The 21730-nt window shown below is 40.4% G+C and overlaps 1 protein-coding gene across 1 annotated transcript in view; it reads right to left on the bottom strand.

The window, feature by feature from the left end:
• Positions 1 to 15571, bottom strand: part of kcnip4a (potassium voltage-gated channel interacting protein 4a) — a 79509-nt gene extending 63938 nt beyond the window's left edge. Inside the window, exon 1 of the mRNA XM_088346658.1 lies at positions 15276 to 15571. Coding sequence (XP_088202784.1) covers positions 15276 to 15459 — 184 coding nt within the window. The 5' untranslated portion in view covers positions 15460 to 15571. The remainder of the gene's footprint in view (positions 1 to 15275) is intronic.
• Positions 15572 to 21730: the final 6159 nt, after the last annotated feature.

The raw sequence follows: 21730 nt of genomic DNA, 5'->3' as shown, positions 1-21730 counted from the left end.
TCAATACATTTTATCGAGGCTAGCCACAGAAATGGGCCAAATCCTTTTTCTCGTTCACGTTTGTATTCTCTCAAGTGGACGCGGCGGTTTCAAAATATGACTTCTTTGCGGTTCGTCTTTCTAAAACCTCACAATCGGACATAGTTTATATAAAGAATGTTCAATCATTATTACGATGGTAATTTTCCGAAAACCGGATTTGTAGAACCTCAGCGGTCACATGACACTAATTCGAAAGGATCTTCTTAATACAATAATCCTCCATGGAAAAAATTACTTTGCATGAACTTAATTAATTAGATTTGTTGTTGCTGTGCAAAGTAGCTTCCCGGGTGTTGCTTGATTTATTTTTACAGCTTTTTTGCTTTTGTATTTTTGGCGTGAAGGACAAACTGTTGGCTTATCTAGCACAAGGAACACCTCCGGGAATAGTTTAGTAGGCACTCAAACAAATCCCAGCGAGGACCATAATGCACATTCAAAAAAAATCATTGTTTTGACTGGTCTTCTATTTACTGCTGCGTCTTCTCCGACCACTCTGCTTTATTTGTTCCAGCAAATCTGCAATTAGTTATTTGTTTTTTTTGGGTTGCCTTTAGGCCATATAAAATTGCATTGGAGGGAGTCATTTTTGGTTTGGTATTAAAACTGAATTCGAACATCTTGTCAGGACCAGAACGGAGACAGGACCCACTCGCGTAGCGTTTCTCACAAGTTTTATTTGAAGAAAGGGAAAGGGTTGAGCCCACAATCCGGGGATTGCTGGACGCAGGAAGCAGGTCACTCTGAACGCAGAAGTGGTACTTCCGTGGCGAGCGATGGCGGTGTCCGGAATGGAAAAAAACGGGTCAGTAGCCGGGATAGAAGAGCTAAAACTTGGTCGGGATCAGAAACAAGTCGAAAGCCAGGAGAGGAGAGGAGACGTGGTCGATATCAAAAACGGATCGTTCTTCGGGACAGGAGAACAGACATGGTCGATATTAAAACATTTTTGACTCTTTCTGGGAGATTGATACAAAAGAGGAGGTTCCCACCCCCCTCGCTCAACCCAACCGATGTGTTGCAACATCTTGTTAAGAGTCATTAGGAAACCAAACCCCCCCAAATCCAACCCCTAATGCTGAGGTTATGGGTACCAATTTTGTAAGTCCGTATGACCCGGCCGATTCTTGAACCATCAACTTCTCAGTCTCTTCCAAGGGCACCAAGCTCCAAACAATAGCTTGTAAATATTTGCTTATTTGTCCCAACATTCCTTTCTATTTCACTGTATCTTTTTCTTTAAAATATTTTCTGACAAGTTTATCCCAGAGTGAAACTTTGTTTATTCTCATTGTTGAGAATATCACTGTATTTGAATTCTAACTTTGCAATTCCGCAATGGACTCAAACTCTAACTTGAACGAGTCTCGAGTGACTTTCCTGCTGCCATTCGTAGCGGTCCGCCGGTTGCACGGATTTAGCCAGTATGTAACGTGACCCGTGTGATTTTCCGCACGGTCGGTCCTGACAAGCGAGCCCGAGGGAGAGTAAGCGATTGCGCCCGTTTACAAAAGGAAGTGTAGGCCGGTTCACGAGAGACTAAAAAAGAAAAGAGGTTTTGGCCAGGGGTCACATTGACCTTGGGCGATGACGACATTTCATCACACCACAAACCAGACCGGGTCTATTTTCAAAATATTGAGCTCTGGAGGACAAAGAGCTCAATATAGAGCTTGTTTTGTGACCCTGCATTGGGCAAACACTTTGATTAGCAGGCTTCATTGTCTTTTTTATCAATAGTTTAAATTCATATATTTTATATATATATATATATATATCTCATCTCATCTCATTAGCAGTACCGCTTATCCTCATTAGGGTCGCGGGGGGGCTGGAGCCCATCCCAGCCATCTCCGGGCAGTGGGCAGGGGACAACCTAAAATGGTTGCCAGCCAATTGCAGGGCACACAGGGACAGACAACTCATTCGCTCATTGACACCTAGGGACAATTTGGACCGACCAATTCACCTGAAATGCATGTTTTTGGAACGTGGGAAGAAACCGGAGTGCCCGGAGGAAACCCACGCAAGCACGGGGAGAACATACAAACTCTGCACAGGATGTCTGGAGCTGGATATATATATATATATATACTGTATATACTGGACTGTCTCAGAAAATTAGAATATTGTGATAAAGTTCTTTATTTTCTGTAATGCAATTAAAAAGACAAAAATGTCATACATTCTGGATTCATTACACATCAACTGAACTATTTCAAGCCTTTTATTATTTGAATATTGCTGATTTTGGCTTACAGCTGAAAAAAACTCAAAAATCCTATCTCAAAATATTAGAATATCATGAAAAAGTATACAAGTAGGCTATTCAACTAATCACCTGAATCATCTAATTAACTCGAAACACCTTGCGAGGGTTTCCTGAGCCTTAAAAACACTCAGCTTGGTTCAGTAAACTAAATCACAAGTATGGGGAAGACTGCTTATCTAACTGCTGTCCAGAGGACCATCATTGATACCCTCCATCAGGAGGGTAAGACACAAAAAGAAATTTCTCAAAGAGCAGGCTGTTCACAGAGTGCAGTTTCAAAGCATATCCACAAAAAGTCTGTTGGAAGGGAAAAATGTGGCCGGAAACGCTGCACAACCAAGAGAGAAGACCGCAGCCTTAACAAAATTGTGAAGAAGAGCCGCTTCCAGAATTTGGGGGAGCTTCAAAGACAGTGAGCTGAAGCTGGAGTCCAGGTATCAAAAGCCACAGTTCACAGACGTCTCCGGGAAATGCGCTACAATAGCCGTATTCCCATGGTCAAGCCACTTCTGAACTCAAGACAACGGAAGAAGTGTCTGACTTGGGCTATGGAGAAGAAGCACCGGACAGTTGCAGAGTGGTCCAAAGTCCTCTTTTCAGACAAAAGCAAGTTTTGCATTTCATTTGGAAGTCAAGGCGCCAGAGTCTGGAGAAAGGCTGGAGAGGAGCAAAATCCAAGTTGCTTGAAATCCAGTGTGAAGTTCCCACAGTCAGCAATGGTTTGGGGAGCCATGTCAGCTGCTGGTGTTGGTCCACTGTGTTTCATCAAGTCCGGAGTAAATGCAACTGTGTACCAAGAGATATTAGAGCACTTCATGCTTCCATCTGCTGAAAAGCTCTATGGAGATGAGGATTTCATTTTCCAGCATGATCTGGCACCTGCCCACAGTGCCAAAACCACCAGTAACTGGTGCACTGACCATGGCATCACTGTCCTTGATTGGCCTGCTAATTCCCCTGACCTGAACCCCATCGAGAATTTGTGGGGTATAGTTAAGAAGAAGATGAAAGACACCAGACCTACAAATGCAAATGAGCTGAAGGCCGCTATCGAAGCATCCTGGGCATCAATAACACCTCGGCAATGCCACAGGCTGATTGCCTCCATGCCACGCCGGATTGATGCAGTAATCCGTGCAAAAGGATTCCCAACCAAGTACTGAGTGCATCAATGGACATTTTCAAATGTTTGATTTAGTTTTGCTGTTATAAAATTATTTTTTTACTTGGTCTGAGGAAGTATTCTAATATTTTGAGATAGGATTTTTGAGTTTTTTTCAGCTGTAAGCCAAAATCAGCAATATTCAAATAATAAAAGGCTTGAAATAGTTCAGTTGATGTGTAATGAATCCAGAATGTATGACATTTTTGTTTTTTTAATTGCATTACAGAAAATAAAGAACTTTATCACAATATTCTAATTTTCTGAGACAGTCCAGTATATATATATATATATATATATATATATATATATATATATATATATATATATATATATATATATATATATATATATATATATATATATATATATATATATATATATATATATATATATATATATATATTATATATATATATATATATATATATATATATTATATATAATTTATTTTACACCATTTTTATTGGGCTGTATGTGGCCAGTTGTAATTTGCCCTTCTCTACTAGAGTGATACCCTGGTACTCTAACAACTCTATATCGAACAAATCGGTGTTGGACCCAAAAATTTGAGTAGTTTTTGCTGCGGTGATCGAAAGAAAAATCCAAAACTTGAGCCCAGCCATACGCGTGAGCAATCTTGGCTAAACTACAGTAGGTCAGGTGGCTAGCATAAATTAAAGTGAGATAGTCAATATGACAAAACATGTTGACAATTGATTGTGATTGGTGTTAAGCGCATTACTGAAAACCAGTAATTAGGTACAGTAACTAGCTACTTTTTTAAAAATGTAACTTTGGTAACACACCCACCTCCCCCACCGATTACTGACACAAAAAAGTAGCTCATTCCTCCAAGGTGTCTAGTTATAAAGTGCCGTATGTCCTAGCATGGAAGTGACATTATGAAGGACACAGAATTATTCAGCAGTCAGAGAACGTTGCAGCTCATAGTCTGCTTGAGTAACATAGTAACATTCCATGTAGTAACAACAGTCAAGTTACCACATTGTATTAATAACAGTCCTCGTTACCTTTTGTAATACGTTATTCCCACCACTCATTGTGATTTAGGACAAGGAAAATACGAAAACAGTTGAGGTTAGGCTGGATAGGAATAGGCTGGGGTTGGTTTGATTTTGATTCATTTTAATTCCAAAACAAAATAAGTGTCATGGTTGCCGTGGTGCCCAACTGGCCCTGCCCGTGTGGCGCAGCTGCGGCTCATTTAGAGATTGACTTTCTGTGTATATAAAGCTCAGCGCTCTTTTCGGGGTAAGCCCGTCAACAAACTTCTGCCCCACAAGACGTGGGTTCCGTCCTGTTTTCCTGACAACGAACTTCTGCCCCACAAGACGTGGGTTCCGTCCTGTTTTCCTGTGATATCTGCAGTCCGGTATTGTTCCCGGTTATTTTTGTACTGTTTGATTTCGGGTTCCAGTTTTGTTTTCCGTTTATTCTTGTCCTGTTGGTTAGTTTCTCCAGTTTTGGTTCCCGTCTAGTTCTCCTGTTTATTTTCGTTACCCTGAGTCGTTTTGGATCTCGTCTGTCTCTAGCGTGCTGTCCTTCCACGCCAGAGCAGCTTCCTTACGTGCGTGACTCCCCATTTCCCATAAAATGAAAAGTTTGTGTGAGAATGTCGCACGATTGGGTCCTGTATCTGTTCTGGTTCTGACGATAAGATTATGGAAAAAAACTCTAATATCCAATCTCAAAACATTCAAATACCATGAACAAGTATACTAGTAAACTGTAAGCCACAATCAGAAAATACTATAAAAGAAAAAGCTTATCTACACTGATGTGTAATGAATCCAGAATGTATGACATTTTGTTCTTTTTTTTTGTTGCATTACAGAAAATAAAGACAGTCCCGTATGTCTTCATCTGGCATTCATGACATCGATATCATGACGCCACCTGTGATGATTGCAGAGCCAACAAACCTCACAAAGCAAAATATCGAGCGGAAGATTTGCAATCTCATTTCTACAGATCAGCCAGCGAGGAGGGAAAGGTGTGCAGTCTTCCGTTTGCCTTCATCCCCGCTTTAAAACACATTTCTGGGGAACAAAGGTCACTGAGGACGTTTGAGCAGCTCTGTGAAAGCCAGGGAATTGCTAAAACAATTCTGACGTTTTATTTGATTCCAGGCAGAAGGTAGGTTATCAAAATAAAGGCTGGAAATGATGACATTTTCCTTCAAATGTTATTTTTACAAAATATTCTGGGCACAAATAAGATAAATGTAGCAATTCGCAAGTGAAAATGGCTTACCATCATTCCAAAAATAAAATGTCCCATTAAAGGAACGATTTGTATTTTAAGTATATTGTTTAAGGGTTTAAGCTATTGAAATTGTTTTTTTTTTTCTTGTAAAATAGTAAATTTTACTTTAAATGATCTTTCCCAGCAGAAGGTCCATCCTTTTACTTCTTGCAAGCATTTTTTTCAATTGTGTCTAAAAACATTTCTTAAAATAAAATAAAATAAAAACATTTTGGTTTATTTGGGATTATTATTTTTCTTAAGAATAATAAAATATCCTATAACCTTAAAATATATATTTACCGTAGATTCCCGACAACAAGAGCACCTAAAAACAACAAATTCGGCTGCAATTTTTAGGTGTACCTTATAGTTATGATTATTAAATCAAAACAAACCAAATGCTCCTTCACGCCGCTGGAATGCAGTAAAGGTACATTTGGGTTGAACTACCCTTCATTTAAGGCTGAGCAATAAAATCAGTATTTTCATTAGTCAGTCTGGTTGACTAAAGAAAAACAGAACACATATTTATAAAAAAAAGAAAAGCACATATTGCTTATAAATATTGAGACGAGGTTAGCCGATTTCAAATCTGTTTTGAAGGGGACATTATGTATTATTTAGCGCTGCCTAGATGTTAAAAACCCTAATTCATTAAAAAAAAAGCTAGATTTATTGTACTATCAAATAAACGTGCAAGAAAATACAGTAAATTATTGTATTCAAATTAACGATGTATTGAATTTTCAAACAGTCGATTTATAAAGTGAATCAAAAGAATTTAATCCGCACAACCCTACCACTTAACATTTCACGGCAAAAGCACCTCAAGATTGATTCCCTATGGGCAGCCAATCATACGGGACACGAAAGCCATTTGCGAGCTGTCACCTCATGTCGTCCACGGAAAATGACAAAATTTGAAAACGTCAGGAACCTGTAAAATTTCTTGCGTATTGAACGGTATTTGAGCTCTCGAGAGGATTCTCTCCGTCCCCTGAAGCTTGTATCGATTCCTGATTCGTTCATAGGAAGTAATTGGACGTAAATTCTCTTGTTGCAAGATTTTAGTCAAAACAAAAAGGGCCTCAAAGGAGAGACATTTACCCCATTGTGACCCATGGTGCCCCTGATCTTAGAGAATAAATAAATAAATAGTCGGCATATATATAGCGCTTTTCAAAGCAATGAAGACCTCCCAAAGCGCTTTACAATGTGCTTCACACCCATTCAGACACACTCACACACCAATAGCAGTGTCAGCCATGCAAGGCACCTACCTGCTAACTGGGGGCATCTGAGATTCAGTGTCTTGCCCAAGGACACTTAAACATATAACACGGAGGATTCAGGAATCGAACGAGTGCTTTACCTTCTGAGCTACTGCCTGCACTTCACACAGAAGGTCAAGTCAAGTCATGTCAAGTCTTGTTTATTTGTACAGCCTTTAATCACAAAAAGTCTCAAAGGGCGGCACAGAGCATAATTACACCATCCCCTGATCTGAGATCTCCATGAGGGCAAGGAAAAATTCAAAAACCGAAGGATGAGGAAAATGAAGAAACCTTGACTGGGCCGCACAGAAGGTAATCCCCCTTCCAGGCTTCCATGGATGTTGCAAGGGCATCAACAGACAACACAATGACATCATCAACATAAAATATAGGTAATAACAGAAGATTCAGATGACAGCTTCCTGCCCCGAAATCTTAAACACTGCAGCAGCTTCTAGATGATCAACTACATCAGGTATAAGTGCCGATACATTGACTCGAAATTTATGCACTGGGCAACAACCATGCTCATCCTTCTCTCTCAAGGACAAGACACGAGTAAGTGGTCAACATCATTCATAGACCTATTCCAATGACAGACCAGGATAAATGCCATTTATATTTCACAACACTCTTCCCCATTAATGAGATCAAAATCCTTATTTCCATTAAAAAAAAAAAAAAAAACAAGGATGAAGACTGATCCTTAAAGAAATGTGGCCCCTCCCTACTAGACAAAGGCACTTAGCTTACAGTCTAGTGTAGGGTAGGGCTCACCACTCGGTGATGGGATGGTTGGAGTGAGGGAAGTTGAGGCTGGGACAAGGGCGGTATGTGGGTCAGTTGAGCTCCATCCAGCTCGTAATTGATGGTATTTTACCCTAAAAGCTGAAACAATTAAACACAATTGTAAAGTACAGTGCATGCAAAAGTTTGTTAGATGCTTTCCGGGAGAAAATTAAACATGATGGCTGGAGATATGAGAAGGGTCCATTGACTCAGCTCAACTGGGTTGGAGAAAGATGTCATTAGTGGGGGGGTGCATTGGTGCCCCCTGATGCAGCCGGAACCTCAGAGTTAATTGGTTGGGAGCAATGAAATGCACTTCATATAACTGTAAATCCCTCTACTGTTGACGCTGCAAAACAGTTGAGTAAGAAAATTGAGAGGAAAGAATAATGGAAATTCAAAACAATAATTGTCTTTAAATGAACTTTATTGGGGTAAAGAAATTTTGAAAATGTAAAAGTAAGAATCATTTAAAATATGTGTTCCAAAGGTAGGTAATTTTTTCCTCATTTTAAATATTTGTACACCTGACAAAATAAATACAGAAAAAAAATGACAAAATACATAGCCAAAAATGCACAGTAAAATACATGACAAAATCAATACAAAAAAATAATTTATTGCAAAATGCTGAAAAAAAGATTATCAAAAAAATAAACGCCAAATACAGAAACAAATTACATGACAAAAGAACTGAAAATTTGGCAATACACATGACAAAATACTGACCAAAAATGGAAAAATACTTAAAAAGCAAAACAAAATCACGATTTACGATCCCTTAGCTGCATGGGTCGTTGGGAAACCAATGAGGACGCAATTCAGGACAGCCTTCTCCACTGTTGACTGTCCCTGACCTGTTCTTGGGTAGTGGCAAAGTTGGCACCAGTTAATTCCTCAATATTGTCTGCCCAGTTCTTTTCAGGTCTTCTTCTCCTCTTGCCCCCTTGGACTGTGCCCTGGAGAATTATCTTGGCCAGTCCTGACGATCTTGGTGCAGACAGCGAGGAAAGTCTTTGGGACTTCTCTCCCCTCCATTTCAGGACATTGGCCACAAGTGAGCCACAAACATCATTAAGGGACTGTTCACTCAGCTAGCCTCTGTGAAGATGTACTGCGTGTGTGGTGCAGGACCACCAGGCTCTGCGACAGTTTTGTCTCCCTGGCCATGAGATTGTTAAACGGTCAATGCCACACAAAGCAAGCGGACCTTGCTGCTAATTCGCACAATTGTTTTTAATTTAATCAAAATAAATTTATTTTAATTATTTCAATTCTATTGTTACCGTATAGTGAACATGTTTACCTGACTGAACATTTTCCACATCTAATCTGCCGGTCCTCTTGCACTACGATACTTATAGCTATGATTATTTACTTACCACTGCACATTTATATATTTTGTGCATTATATGATCCTCCGACTGGCTTGTTACACTCAACAGATCTATTCCACTGTTGTACACTCTTCATCTTTTTTTCCAAATACTCCAACTCATTACTCCATGTATATTTACTGAAACGGTGCGGGTCAGATGTATCAACACTTGGTTCTGTTTGCATGTGTACAATAATGACAAATAAAAATGATCTGCCAGTCTCCAGTATCCGGTATCGATCCCGCCTGTCTTGCCCTGTGCAGTATCTTGCTCCAGTCTGCAAATGTATTAAATGAAATGAAATGATCTGCATTTATATAGCGCTTTTCAAGTCAATGACTTCCCAAACCGCTTTACAATGTGCTTCACATTTACCAATAGCGGCCGTGCAGCCATGTAAGGCGCTCACCTGCTTATTGGGGGCATTAGGGGTTCAGTGTCTTATCCAAGGACACTTCGACATGTAACACGGAGGAGCTGGGATTCGAACTGCGATCTCTTGATCCCAAGACGAGCGCTCTACCTCCTGAGCTTCTGCCGCCTCAAATAAAGAATATCTATCCTTCTTGTGACACGACCAGAGCAATGAAGTTTCCGTCTGTGGACAGTTGACAACAGTTCTTTGTCCAATGTGTCCTCTGATGGTGTAGCACACCGTTTTGTTTTTAACATGGTCTAAGTAGCTGATGCTTAGAAGTTTCCTGTAGCATCAAATCTCCACGGCCTGGATTTTCCTTTTCAGTTTTGCTGTGAGATTCCATGTCTTGCAAGCGTAGAGGAAGATGGAAGAAGCCAGCGCTCGCTATGTTCTTGTCCCTCTCAATGGGTTTGGGTCTTGCAAGAGCGGCTGTGGTTTGAGCTACTCTGGCCATAATTTTTGGCTCTGACCCCCTCTTATATGGCAGTGCCAAGATATTTAAATTTGGTGACAGGTGCTAGCTCTCTGTGGTTGAAGGCAATACCTTGGGGATTGCTGATAATTACTTTTGTTTTTTTCACTGCTGATTTCCATCCCATACTGTCTGGATGCGTTTTTCAGACTATTGTCAAGATCACTGAGGTCTTGTTCGTCTTCTGCCAATCCGGCAATATCATCAGCAAGCAGAGGTTAGTGATGTTCTGTCCCCCAATACTGACTGTACCTTCATGTTGCTGCAGAGCTTGGGAAATAATCCTCTTCAGGACAAGATCACAGCAAAAACAAATGACAAAATGAATAAATTGCATTTATGTCATATATTTAAGCATTGATTTACTTATAGGTCCTCAAATCACAGAGTTACATCATTCTGTTCTTTAATTGCTTCAACTATGAGGGTGACATCTTTTTGACAAGCCCATAATTTCCTAATTATTCCTCTCACAAGTGATGATTAATGAAACAGGAACTTCCCACACCTGTCCCTCTCGACCTTCATCGCCCTTGGCACCGCAAAACCCCAGACCTGGATCATCTAGCCTAAAAAAACGAACGAGACGTGTCTTGAAGCATCCAGGTGTACCTGGCGGTATCAAATATTCAGTGTTTACTGTACAGTTGGCACCGGGTGAGTGGAACATGACCTGACCTGTCGTAACACCAAAGAGGCAAACAAAGTAGAACCTCCCTGACCCCACCTTATGTCAGAGGGATGCTTTGTGGACTTGATAATGAACAGGAATGTCACTTAAACATACCTGCCCACCTATACCAGGGGTTGGCAACACAAAATGTTGAAAGAGCCATATCGGACCAAAAAAACCCAAAGATTTGAGCCGCAAACAGACATTAATATGATGTGTGTGAATAGATATTAAACACAGACATACATGTATACAGTATATATACATTATGTACAAGCGGAATGGTTCAGCGTTGCTGGGCATCCTCTTTGGGTGAGGTTGTTGGGCTGTGGTTAGTTGAAAACGTGCCAGCGAGCCAATAGGTAGTGCCAAAGACTCACATGGCCGCATGCACCTCCAGAACTGTTTGTGCATGTTGTGGCAACCCGGGGAATCAAAAGCAGGTTTTACCCTTGGTAACATACAACATTCCAGATTTGAAAGGTTTATTGACCATTTCAATACAGTTCGGGGAAATTGCGCATAAGGTCCCAAAAAACAGAGGTTCTCCAATGGAAAGTAGGATTCCTCTGGTAGGTGGCAGAGAGAGTAAACTGTTAAGATCAAATCAGGCCTTTCTTCCAGCACTACCCTAAATGACAGTGTTGCGTCCTGTCCTGACTTTTCACTCTAAACCAAACAGAATTCCTCGTCTTAATTCCCCCTAAGCGATTGGGCCACCTATCACAGAATTTTGAAGGGACTTGCTCTATTTTCTGCAACTTGTTGATCCCTTCTCTCCGCTCTTCTCTCTCCTCTTTGTGGTTTAACAGCGGTCCATTATATCGCCCTATAACCACATCCTCATCACCATTGCCCTACTTAAATCCTGTTAAAAAGTCCCGCACTACTCAGAAAATGTAAAAAGAAAAAAATCCTCCGTAGAGTCTCACTGTCCATCAATTGTTTCATTGATAATTCCATTATTCCTTCTTCCACCAGCTCTTTCTTCATTTCCTCCCTCTGAACATTGTACTTCTCTCTACTCTCCGGGCAGTTGTCCTTAAGTACAGCTCCCTGGGTAATTAGCAGTTCGGCCTCAGGTTTGACCACTCCCAGGACACTATCGGCAGGGTGTGTACTGGGAGGTAATGGTGGTTCACAACCTCGCCCAATACAAAAAGGGCGTGTCAGCCCACCCAGTGCAGCCTGCCTTGAATGGTGGGACCCTAACTAAGTCAAGTATGCAGAAGTTTATCAATTTAGTTTGTATTTATTGGGGGTGTCTAGACATGAAACTTAGCTAAAAACATTCCCAGAGGCCTAAAGTACAACTGTGTTAAATTCCACAAAATTCATTTCAGTTGTTCTGGAGCCAGCTGTCCTTGGGCAGAGGACACCCTGAACTGGTTGCCAGCCAGTCGCAGGGGATTCAGAGACAGACAACTCACTCACTCATTCACACCTAGGGACAATTTGGACCGGCCAATTAAGCTGACATGCATGTCCCTAAAAAGTGGTAGAAAACCGTTATACCCGGAAGAAACTCATGCAAGCACAGGGAGAACATGCAAACCCCGCACAGGAAGGCTGGTAGCTGGATATGATCCCATGATCTCAAAACTGTGCCACGGATGCGCAAACCACTATACATATGCGTGTATGTATGTATATATATATATATATATATATATCTATATATATATATATATATATATATATATATATATATATATATATATATATATATAGATATATATATATATATATATATATATATACATACATATATACATATATATATATATATATATATATATATATACATATATACATATATATATATATACATATATATCATCTCATTAGCTGCACCGCTTATCCTCAGTAGGGTCGCGGGGGTGCTGCAGCCCATCCCAGCAATCATCAGGCAGTGGGCAGGGGACACACTGAACTGGTTGCCAGCCAATCGCAGGGCACACAGGGACAGACAACTTGCTCGCTCATTCACACCTAGAGACAATTTGGACTGGCCAATCCACCTGAAATGCATGTCTTTGGAATGTGGGAGGAAACCGCAGTGCCCGGAGGAAACCCACGCAAGCACGGGGAGAACATACAAACTCGGCACAGGAAGTCCGGTAGATGGATTTGAACCTACAATGGAGGTTCCCAAGACCTTAGAACTGTGCCGCACACGCGCTATATATATATATATATATATATATATATATATATATATATATATATATATATATATATATATATATATATATATATATATATATATATATATATATATATATATATATATATATATATATATATATATATATATAAAATACATACATATATACATAAATTTTGGGGCACTTCCTGTGGTGTGTTTTGGGCAAGTACAGCTTGGTGGCACCCATCTTTCTCGATGCAGGTTTTTGGGGTTTGGCCCCCTCACACGAAACAGTACTGGTTTACTAGTAGCAGGACAAGCCTTTCGATCTGCCTCAGATACAGCACCTTCATCATTTTGTCGCTGTTGTTCTTCAGTGTAACCGTATCCCGCTTTTCAGAGATGAGCTGGACCTCAGCATTGACGGGCAGCACCGTATGTGTGAAAATACTGATACGAACGATTGTCCGGATTTTGTGGAATAACTTTCTAAATGTTGTAGTCCTAAAAACAACTTTTTATATTGATTTAATCACTCTATTCCGAGTTGGTTTCATGGCAGGATGCAGCAGCAGGCCAGGTAAGTGACCAAGAGCACTGGGTGAGGGTGAGAAGGGCATTAGGTGAGGGTGAGAGGGGCTGCGCGATCTACATAGAGAGCTTTGAGGAAAATGGTGGAGGAGCAAAGTATCGATCGTAGGTCAACAGTACCGATACGATCCAAGTACTTGCTTAGTACCGATTATATGAAGTTAATATCGATTTTTCCACTCCTACTTGACACGTTCGAGTCACCCTGCATTGACAAGTATGGCTTATGCATAAATCAGAGAGGAAATGAAGTGTGGTTAGGAACTGCTGACACAGCAGTTGAGAAAAAGGAGCTCTTGCAAAATCCGAAACATATCACATATTGCTATCAACACTTGTCATCTCTGTAATCACGAATAAATGTCCCACAAGTCGCTATAGCAACTAATAGCCAACTCTAGCCGGCAAACTGATGGATTCCTCCAATCTTGGCATCCGCGGCTAATCTGCTTTTATTGGTTTGGATTTAAAAGCCTCAGCTGTCTTCACTCTGCCACTCTTAACAAGACCGCAGAAATGTACAGTCGCTATCCAGGACTGTGCGGTCTCGCAAGATATAAAAGCAATTTAGAGTGTCCGCCTTGATGGCGGCGCCCGCAAGTTCATTAGCATCATGCAGCACATCTTCGAGGGAAGGACGATATCTTGACCGTGCAGCATGGGCGCAGGGAACTGTCTTGACAGCGATGCTACATTAAAAAAACAGCATGGCTACAGACATAAAACCCTTGGAGAGTCATCAACACAGCCCAGAAAATCATCGGCTACTGTCTGCCCAGTCTGCTGACGACACCTCTTTGATCAGATACCCCTTTTCAGATGCAACAGATCCCTTAAAACAAGGAGAAATCAGCGCTGAGACTGTTTCTTCCCCGGGCCATCACCACCCTAAAGAAGCACACAAAGATTCCTCTCACTCCAGCCATGACCTACTACTTCTATTTTGGAAAGAAGTTTCTGCTAATATGATTGCTCTGTTTTTCATTGCACTGTTGTTCTGATACACTTAAAACTAAAGCCAGTCTCCAAGCACTACTTTGTTTCTAATTACTTATTTATCCTAATATTCTTTTTTCCCTTTAAATATTTGATTACATGTTTATCCTGGATTGCCACGTCTAGTCTCAATGTGAACAATATCTGTTGAATTGTTATCAACGACAATCAAGACAATTCTAATTCTAAAAAAAACAAGTCTGTCGTATTTCCCTGGTCTACGGATTCCCTAAAAATAGATTATTGTAATTCCCTTCTTTCCGGTATCCCCCCCAGATACATAAAACAATACATTTTTCTTGCGTACGAATGGAAAAATGAATATCAATATCTTATTTCTCAACTCTATCTTTAGAAATATGCGACTGCTAATGTCATTGCACCATTTTCATAGACCTTAAGCCCTTCCTTGTAAATATTCTTTATCCTAATGTTCATTTTAATCTTAAATTTCTCTTTTAAGTTTATTATGATAGGTTCCTGCAGTGCCACATTTTATCTGGTCGTAAACAATGTCCAATACGTTCTTGTCAATGACAATAAAGAAATTCGAATTCTAATTTCTCTGTCCCTCATCCCTCAATACACCCCCCTCCAGGCGAAAACAAAGAGCATGTATTGCACTATTTTCTAATGCACTTATAACTTTTAACTTTGGCTAGCTTCAAGCACTACCTTGAAATTTGTAATTCTAAAAGAAAATACACCATTCCAATCCCTGGATTGATAAACCACAAGCGCCAAAAGATGAATATATTTTTCAAACGTCCCACTAAAAGAGTCTTACCTGTGTTGAGTGACCCGGTGATGAATCTGAACAGGTACTGGGCGAACTTGAACATCTCCCGCTTGCACCTTTTCCTGCAGCTCATCTTGGCAGCGGCAGGGAGTCCTTTCTCCTTCAAACAAGGTCCCGTCTGCTGGTCCGCATGCGTCAGTGGCACTCTTTTGCCGGTGCGTTGGTCATTCATGACTCCGGCGTGGAAGGCGATGTTCGTCTCGGCGAGAGACTTTCTGGACGGGTGAGGGGGGTAGATCTTCTCCGGGACACGATCGCACGCTGCCGGCACTTGATCCGGTGGTGAGTGCGCCTCCCGCTCCACTCGGCACCATCTGGGGATGTTTTACGGTTGCTGACAGTTGCTATGGAGGTGGGGCCTGATTGGCCCGCGAAGAGGAGGAGGAGAGATCGTAGCGAGGGAGGGGACTTGCCTTTTTTGTGCACTTTTCAAACAGTTGAGTTATTTTTCAGTATTAGAAAAATTTGTTATTTTAATGACTACCATTTGGACTACAAGGCGCACCTGATTATAAGCCTCACACTTAACCACCATTTGATATATTTGACCAGTGGTCGGCAACCACGGGGCTGTGGACCGGTACCGGCCCGTGGGTAATTTGGTACCTGGCGCACAGAAAGGAATAGACATACTATATTGGGATGACAATACAGGCATTTTATCATCCAAAGTTCATTATACCAACATTTTACCGAAGTACGTCACCATAATTGAGCAATGATGCAACAGGGAAATTAATCCAGATCGTAGGCGTGAGTCTGCCTAATCGTAACCACTACTATCCCTTTTATCTTATTTTCACACATCATCTGCAGTGCCACGTTGTACAACGCTGGTGTATTATGGTAAGGAGTTCAGCCAAAACAAAATTGAACAACGTGGTATTGTGAGATGATGAGATACAATCAAATGCCTTTTATGATGTCATCTAGATCACTCGTGGTTTAGATTACACAATGGATTTAGGCTTTTGTATTATTTGTAGTAATATTATTACTATTTTCACACATCACCCGCAGTGCCACGTTGTACAACACTGGGGCATTATGGTAAAGAGTTCAGCCAAAACAAAATTGAACAACGTGGTATTGTGAGATGATGAGATACAATCGAATGCCTTCTATGATGTCATCTAGATCACTCGTGGTCTAGGTTACACAATGGATTTAGGCTTTTTTATTATTTGTAGTAATATTTCTATTATTATCTATGTTATTACAGGGCCGAGGCATTATACAATTGGACAATCAACCGGTCTGTGGTATACAAAGGTGGCGGACCACTGTGTTTGAACACTGCTATTCCACCCTTCAAAACGCCTACCCCTTTAAAAACAAATCGACCACTTTTTCAAATGTAAACAACAACAATAAACCCGACTTGAAACTAGTACTTTAGACTACTGCTGCTTCATCTTGAAGCGAGAAAGTCTTTGTGCATGAAGAAACCTCTCCAACGATCGCATTCGATTTCCGTTTCAGTAAAAGTTTGCTTCCTTTCGGTTTCAAACAAGCAGATGGTTGACATGTGTGCTTTCATAAAAGAAAAAAAAACAGTTTGTACATAAATAGGCCAACATGAAAAAACACATGAATTTGTTCTAAAGTAGGGACCGTGATGTGAAATCACCGAAGAGCGAGGAATTGAAACCTATGCAACTTATCTGGTGCTATCCGAATCCCCGGTAACTCAGATAAAAACATTAAAATAAAAGAATAGTATATAGTAAGTACTACTTATGTGAAATATACATGCATATAATTACAGGAACAGTGTGTATTAAATAGTGACTCTTAGTTGCAAAAAAAAATCTTAATTATGAATACTATTGAACTATCACCTGAACGTGCATTTTTATTTCAAGAAACGTCAAGAAATTTGGATTCATTTTACACAACATGAGCTGATGTAATTGTCTGTCATCTTGCTGCTATTCCAAAAACAAAAACTTGGCTAAAATCATACGGAAAATTGTGATTATTTTGAATCTCCGTAGTTTGTATTCTTCCTTTTACTTTTTAGCACTCTTTTTCATTTGACATCTAGTGGTCAAAAAACACACACTGTCCTTTCAAAAAGCATTATATGTAAATATACATGTGTCCTGGTGCTGGAGCCTGGAAAGTCAATCATTGACAAGTCCATGTGAGTGCGCTTCATTTAGTTTCAACATTTGCACTACTGCCATTATCCACTCTCACGGAGCATAGCACAAGCAAATTTGAATTCATGGTTATGCAACTTGATTTAAGCTAGTAAAGGACTTTTCCCTCGTTTTCCACTGGATTTCAGTTTTCGAATGTCCCGCGCAAAGCCCACAGAGCATTTTACTGTATTGCTCATTTATTGCTGTCAAGGAAGACCAGAACCCTTCGTGATACTGCTAATCCGCGAAGTAAACACTCCTCCGTTTCTAACATGCCATCTGCCAGCCCCCGCCTGAAGCAGTTGTCAACCGGGGATAATAGATCGTGGCCGTGTTGCTGTTGTTCATTTTAGGCAAAAATAATGACGGAAAACCCCCCGCCAAGTATGACATAAATTTCCTCTCTTGACCCCCATTCGCAGCAATAGTCGATCGGGAATAATCCCGGCCAAAACAAAGCAGTTCATTCCAAAACAGGACAGTTTATTTTAGGTGGGTCAAAATGGCACTTTTAGAGTCCCTAACCAGAAAAAAATGTGTTCTGATAGCCCCTGCTCTCAGCAATAATGGGCTGGGGATAATGGATTACGACCAGAAGTGTGTATTTCATTTTAGGTGGGCCGGAATGGTGCTTACCCCCTGTTCCGAAATGATCGGATTCTGTTTTCAGTCTTATCTCGACAACAGTTGTGACATACAGAGAAACGTTCCTTCTGACTGTCCCTGCTGGCAGCAATATGATATTGCAGATTAAAGACTGGAGCCGTGTGAGTGCAGTTCAGTAGGCGGAAATAAGGGCAAATTGAAGAGCCACCAGGCAAAAGTCTGTTGGTCCTTGCTCGCAGCATAATGTGTTTGAGGATAATGGATCACAGACACTCGGTTAAGTTTACTTTTTGTTAGACAGAAAAGCAAAAAAGAAAAAAGCACGCCAAAAAAAGTGTACACTGCTGGCCCCCACTTAAAGCCATAGTCAACCAGGGATAATGGATCATGGCTGCACGGGTTAATTTTAAGCTGTAACAACGTCATAAAAGAGCCGCCTAGTACGGCACAAATTGCTCTCTCAATGCCTGCTCTCAGCAATAGTCAATCGACCGGGGATAATGGATTGTAGCCACAACTGTGCATTTTATATTAGGCGTGACAGAACAGCATCCCTACCCTCTGTTCTATCGTGCTCTTATTTCGTTTTCGGGCTTATCTCGACAACATTTGGATCTCAGTGTGACATACAAATCAATTCATCATATTCCAAGTCATTTTAGAGTCAGGGAAAGGATATGTTTGCTCAAAGTGATCCAATGGCTTAAAGAGACGCTTTGTAATATTATAACACTGGATGTTGCTCAATTGTGTAGTGCAACCGAAAACGAGTGGCACAAAGCACAGATAAGAACACCCTTTTACAAAGTTTTTTGTCTTTTTAGGATACCCGTAGCAGCAAGATGGCGCACAAAATGCAAGTTTGTATAATAGTTCATGAATTTTTGTTTATTTTTTTAAATGAGTGACTTTCTACCACTAGGAGGCACTCAGTAATACACAATGTCCCCATGAAATTGTACTAAAAAACAAATAAAGTAAAAGTATTGCACATCATTTTGCTGATTTTAAGTATTTTCTTATTTTACTAAAGAAAAAAAACTAAAAAATGTAGAACCTAGTAAATATTTTGTCTGTTACTCTGGTGGGTAGTTGGTTCCTTCACAATAAACAATATTTTTGTTATTTTCCCCCCAAATAACAGGTTAAAAATATAGCAAAATCCCAAATAACAGCATAATTATTAACCCATATTAATAACCTGCAGTACTTCCTGAGCCACTAAGACCACAAAACCCATAAAAAAACAAAAATACAGACACTTTAGGTAACATGATAATAATAAAATAAACATGAAACTAGCGCCAGGAATTCCTTTGTAAATACATTTGTTGATTTAAAAAAGTGTGCCTGGGCTTGAAAACGTTTGGTAAACACTACAATGAGCCACACAAAGAAGTCAGCCACGATTATCAGGCATATTCACGGCACTCGGGATGAAGTCTCCTGGTGTCAATCGACAACTGATTAAAAAGCTGTGATGCACGCTGCAAAAATTAGCACTTTCCGAGAACGAAGGCTCCAAATGAACTGAAGTGGAATTAAGATTTTGACTATGTAGGCACTCAAAGCGAGTAAGTGTGTCTTCAGATAGTACAGCTAAGTCTGAGGTTAGAGCCTGTAACGCTGGACGGCAAACGAAATAATTAAATGAGCATTACAAAAAAGAGACAGCGTTAAAAAAGTGCTAAGGAGTGATCATGCTTCCAGAGAAGAATTGCCACTCGATGGCCAACGAAGGACTGGTACTTGCTGACTAAGGACCATTCAGCACAATGGGGGGGCTTTACTCAACCGTTTGAGAGCTACTTGTATATCTATACGTCTGTCCATCTGATCTTTATCTGCACCGTTTATCCTCAATCGTGTCGAGGCATCCCAGCTATCTTCGGGCAGTCGGGCAGGGGACACCCTGAACTGGTTGCCAGCCAATCACAAGGCTCACAGTGATAAACAACTCACTCACTCACTCACTCACTCACACCTTGGGAGCATTTGGAATCACCAATTAACCTGACATGCATGTTTTTGGAATGTGGGAGAAAACCTGAGTGCCTGGAGGACACCCTCGTAAGCACAGGGAGAACATGCAAACTCCACACAGGAAGGCTGGTAGCTGGATTTGAACTCAGAACTGTTCCGCGGACGCGTTAACCTGTCAGTTGCCGTGTGGCTAAATTAATATATAATCATTTTAACTTCAAAATACAGCCAAAATGTTAGTTATCATGTTCGGGTGGGTCCCAGAGATCTCTCTCTCTTTTTTAATGAAAATATATTTATGTATTTTGTACCATGCCTCGGGAATAAAGGATGAGTGTTTATTGGTGATTTTATCTTATTTTGAAGAGCAAACAAAGACTCTTTGTATAACCGTGATTCTTGTCAAGTCCGTACCTGTCAACTTTTGATTTGCCAGTATATTGTACTTTTCGATCATGTCAAATTGTGATGGAATACACAATGACAATTTTTGTGCAGGAAAAAACAACATATAAAATAGAAACGGGGAATGAAATTCTCTTATCTGAAGGCCCCTTTCCCTGTTTCTCCTTGAAAGTTCAAAATCCATTTATGTCTTCTCTCCATACTTTAAGAATGGTATAATGGTAAATGGCCTGCATTTATATAGTGCTTTTCAAGTCAATGACCTCCCAAAGCGCTTTACAATGAGTCTAATAAAGTTCAAACTTAACACTAGCCATGTGAAGAAAGGGACCGTAATCGGTAAAACAATTAAACACAATCGTAGAGTATATCAAGGCATGGCAAAAGTTGTTTCAGATGCCCTCCAGAAGCTTCTTGTGTCTTGGGAAGTTGGTTGGTTTTGGGTGTATAAATTAATTGCTCGGGCTCTAGCCGGGTCCCGATTTCAATTGTAATTCCTAACTAGCAATGCAGTTAGGTCCAAAAGTGATAAAAGTCCATGCTGGTGCTTTAGCAAAAACTGCAGATAACAGCATGCAGCTCGATAGCTTACGGGTGTAATGAATTACGGATGACATAGAGAGTAGCCTTCTTAACGCAAACGATCCCTGGGGGGGATGTTAAGCTGAAAAGAAAGAACTCACGAGAGCCCTCCTCATGTGAATATATCAGTCCCTGCTATGTATGCGCTAACCTGGCGGCGACTGTAAGGTAAGGTAATGAGCTAAAAGGGCAACGCTTTAGAAAAGGTGAACATGGGATGGATACAGTACGTTCTTTTTTTGTTTTAAATTGTGCTGATGCTTAAAAATCTGTGAATATAAAAATACATCTGCTGACTCAGTGCACCTCTTAAAGATCAGGATATGGTTTAATACCTCTTTTTTACAATTGTATTCATAAATGTATAAAATTACATACATTTTTATAGCCTACTATTCAGATTTCCCTGCTCTTAAACATACTGTGCCTTTAAAAGAAAACTTGATAATGTCACGTCTTTCCCTAAACCCGCCTTAACCCTACCACAGAGATGGTCAATCTTTTTTAGTCAGGGGCCACATTGGGTTAAAAACATTTATACACACACACATATACCGTAAATTCCGGACTATAAGCCGCTACTTTTTTCCCAAACTTTCAACCCTGCGGCTTATTCAGTGATGCGGCCAATTTATGTAATTTTCCTAACAGCCGCCAGCGGCGCTCGAGTACAAAAGGTAAGATTTAGACCGGTGGAATATATGCGCCGAGGAAGACTGC

This window comes from Urocampus carinirostris, chromosome 11 (assembly GCF_059441175.1).
Source record: "Urocampus carinirostris isolate Australia breed hairy pipefish chromosome 11, RoL_Ucar_1.0, whole genome shotgun sequence".
Lineage (NCBI taxonomy): Eukaryota > Metazoa > Chordata > Actinopteri > Syngnathiformes > Syngnathidae > Urocampus > Urocampus carinirostris.
The sequence above is the reverse complement of the archived record's forward strand: the minus strand, read 5'-3'. Positions and strand labels throughout refer to the sequence as shown.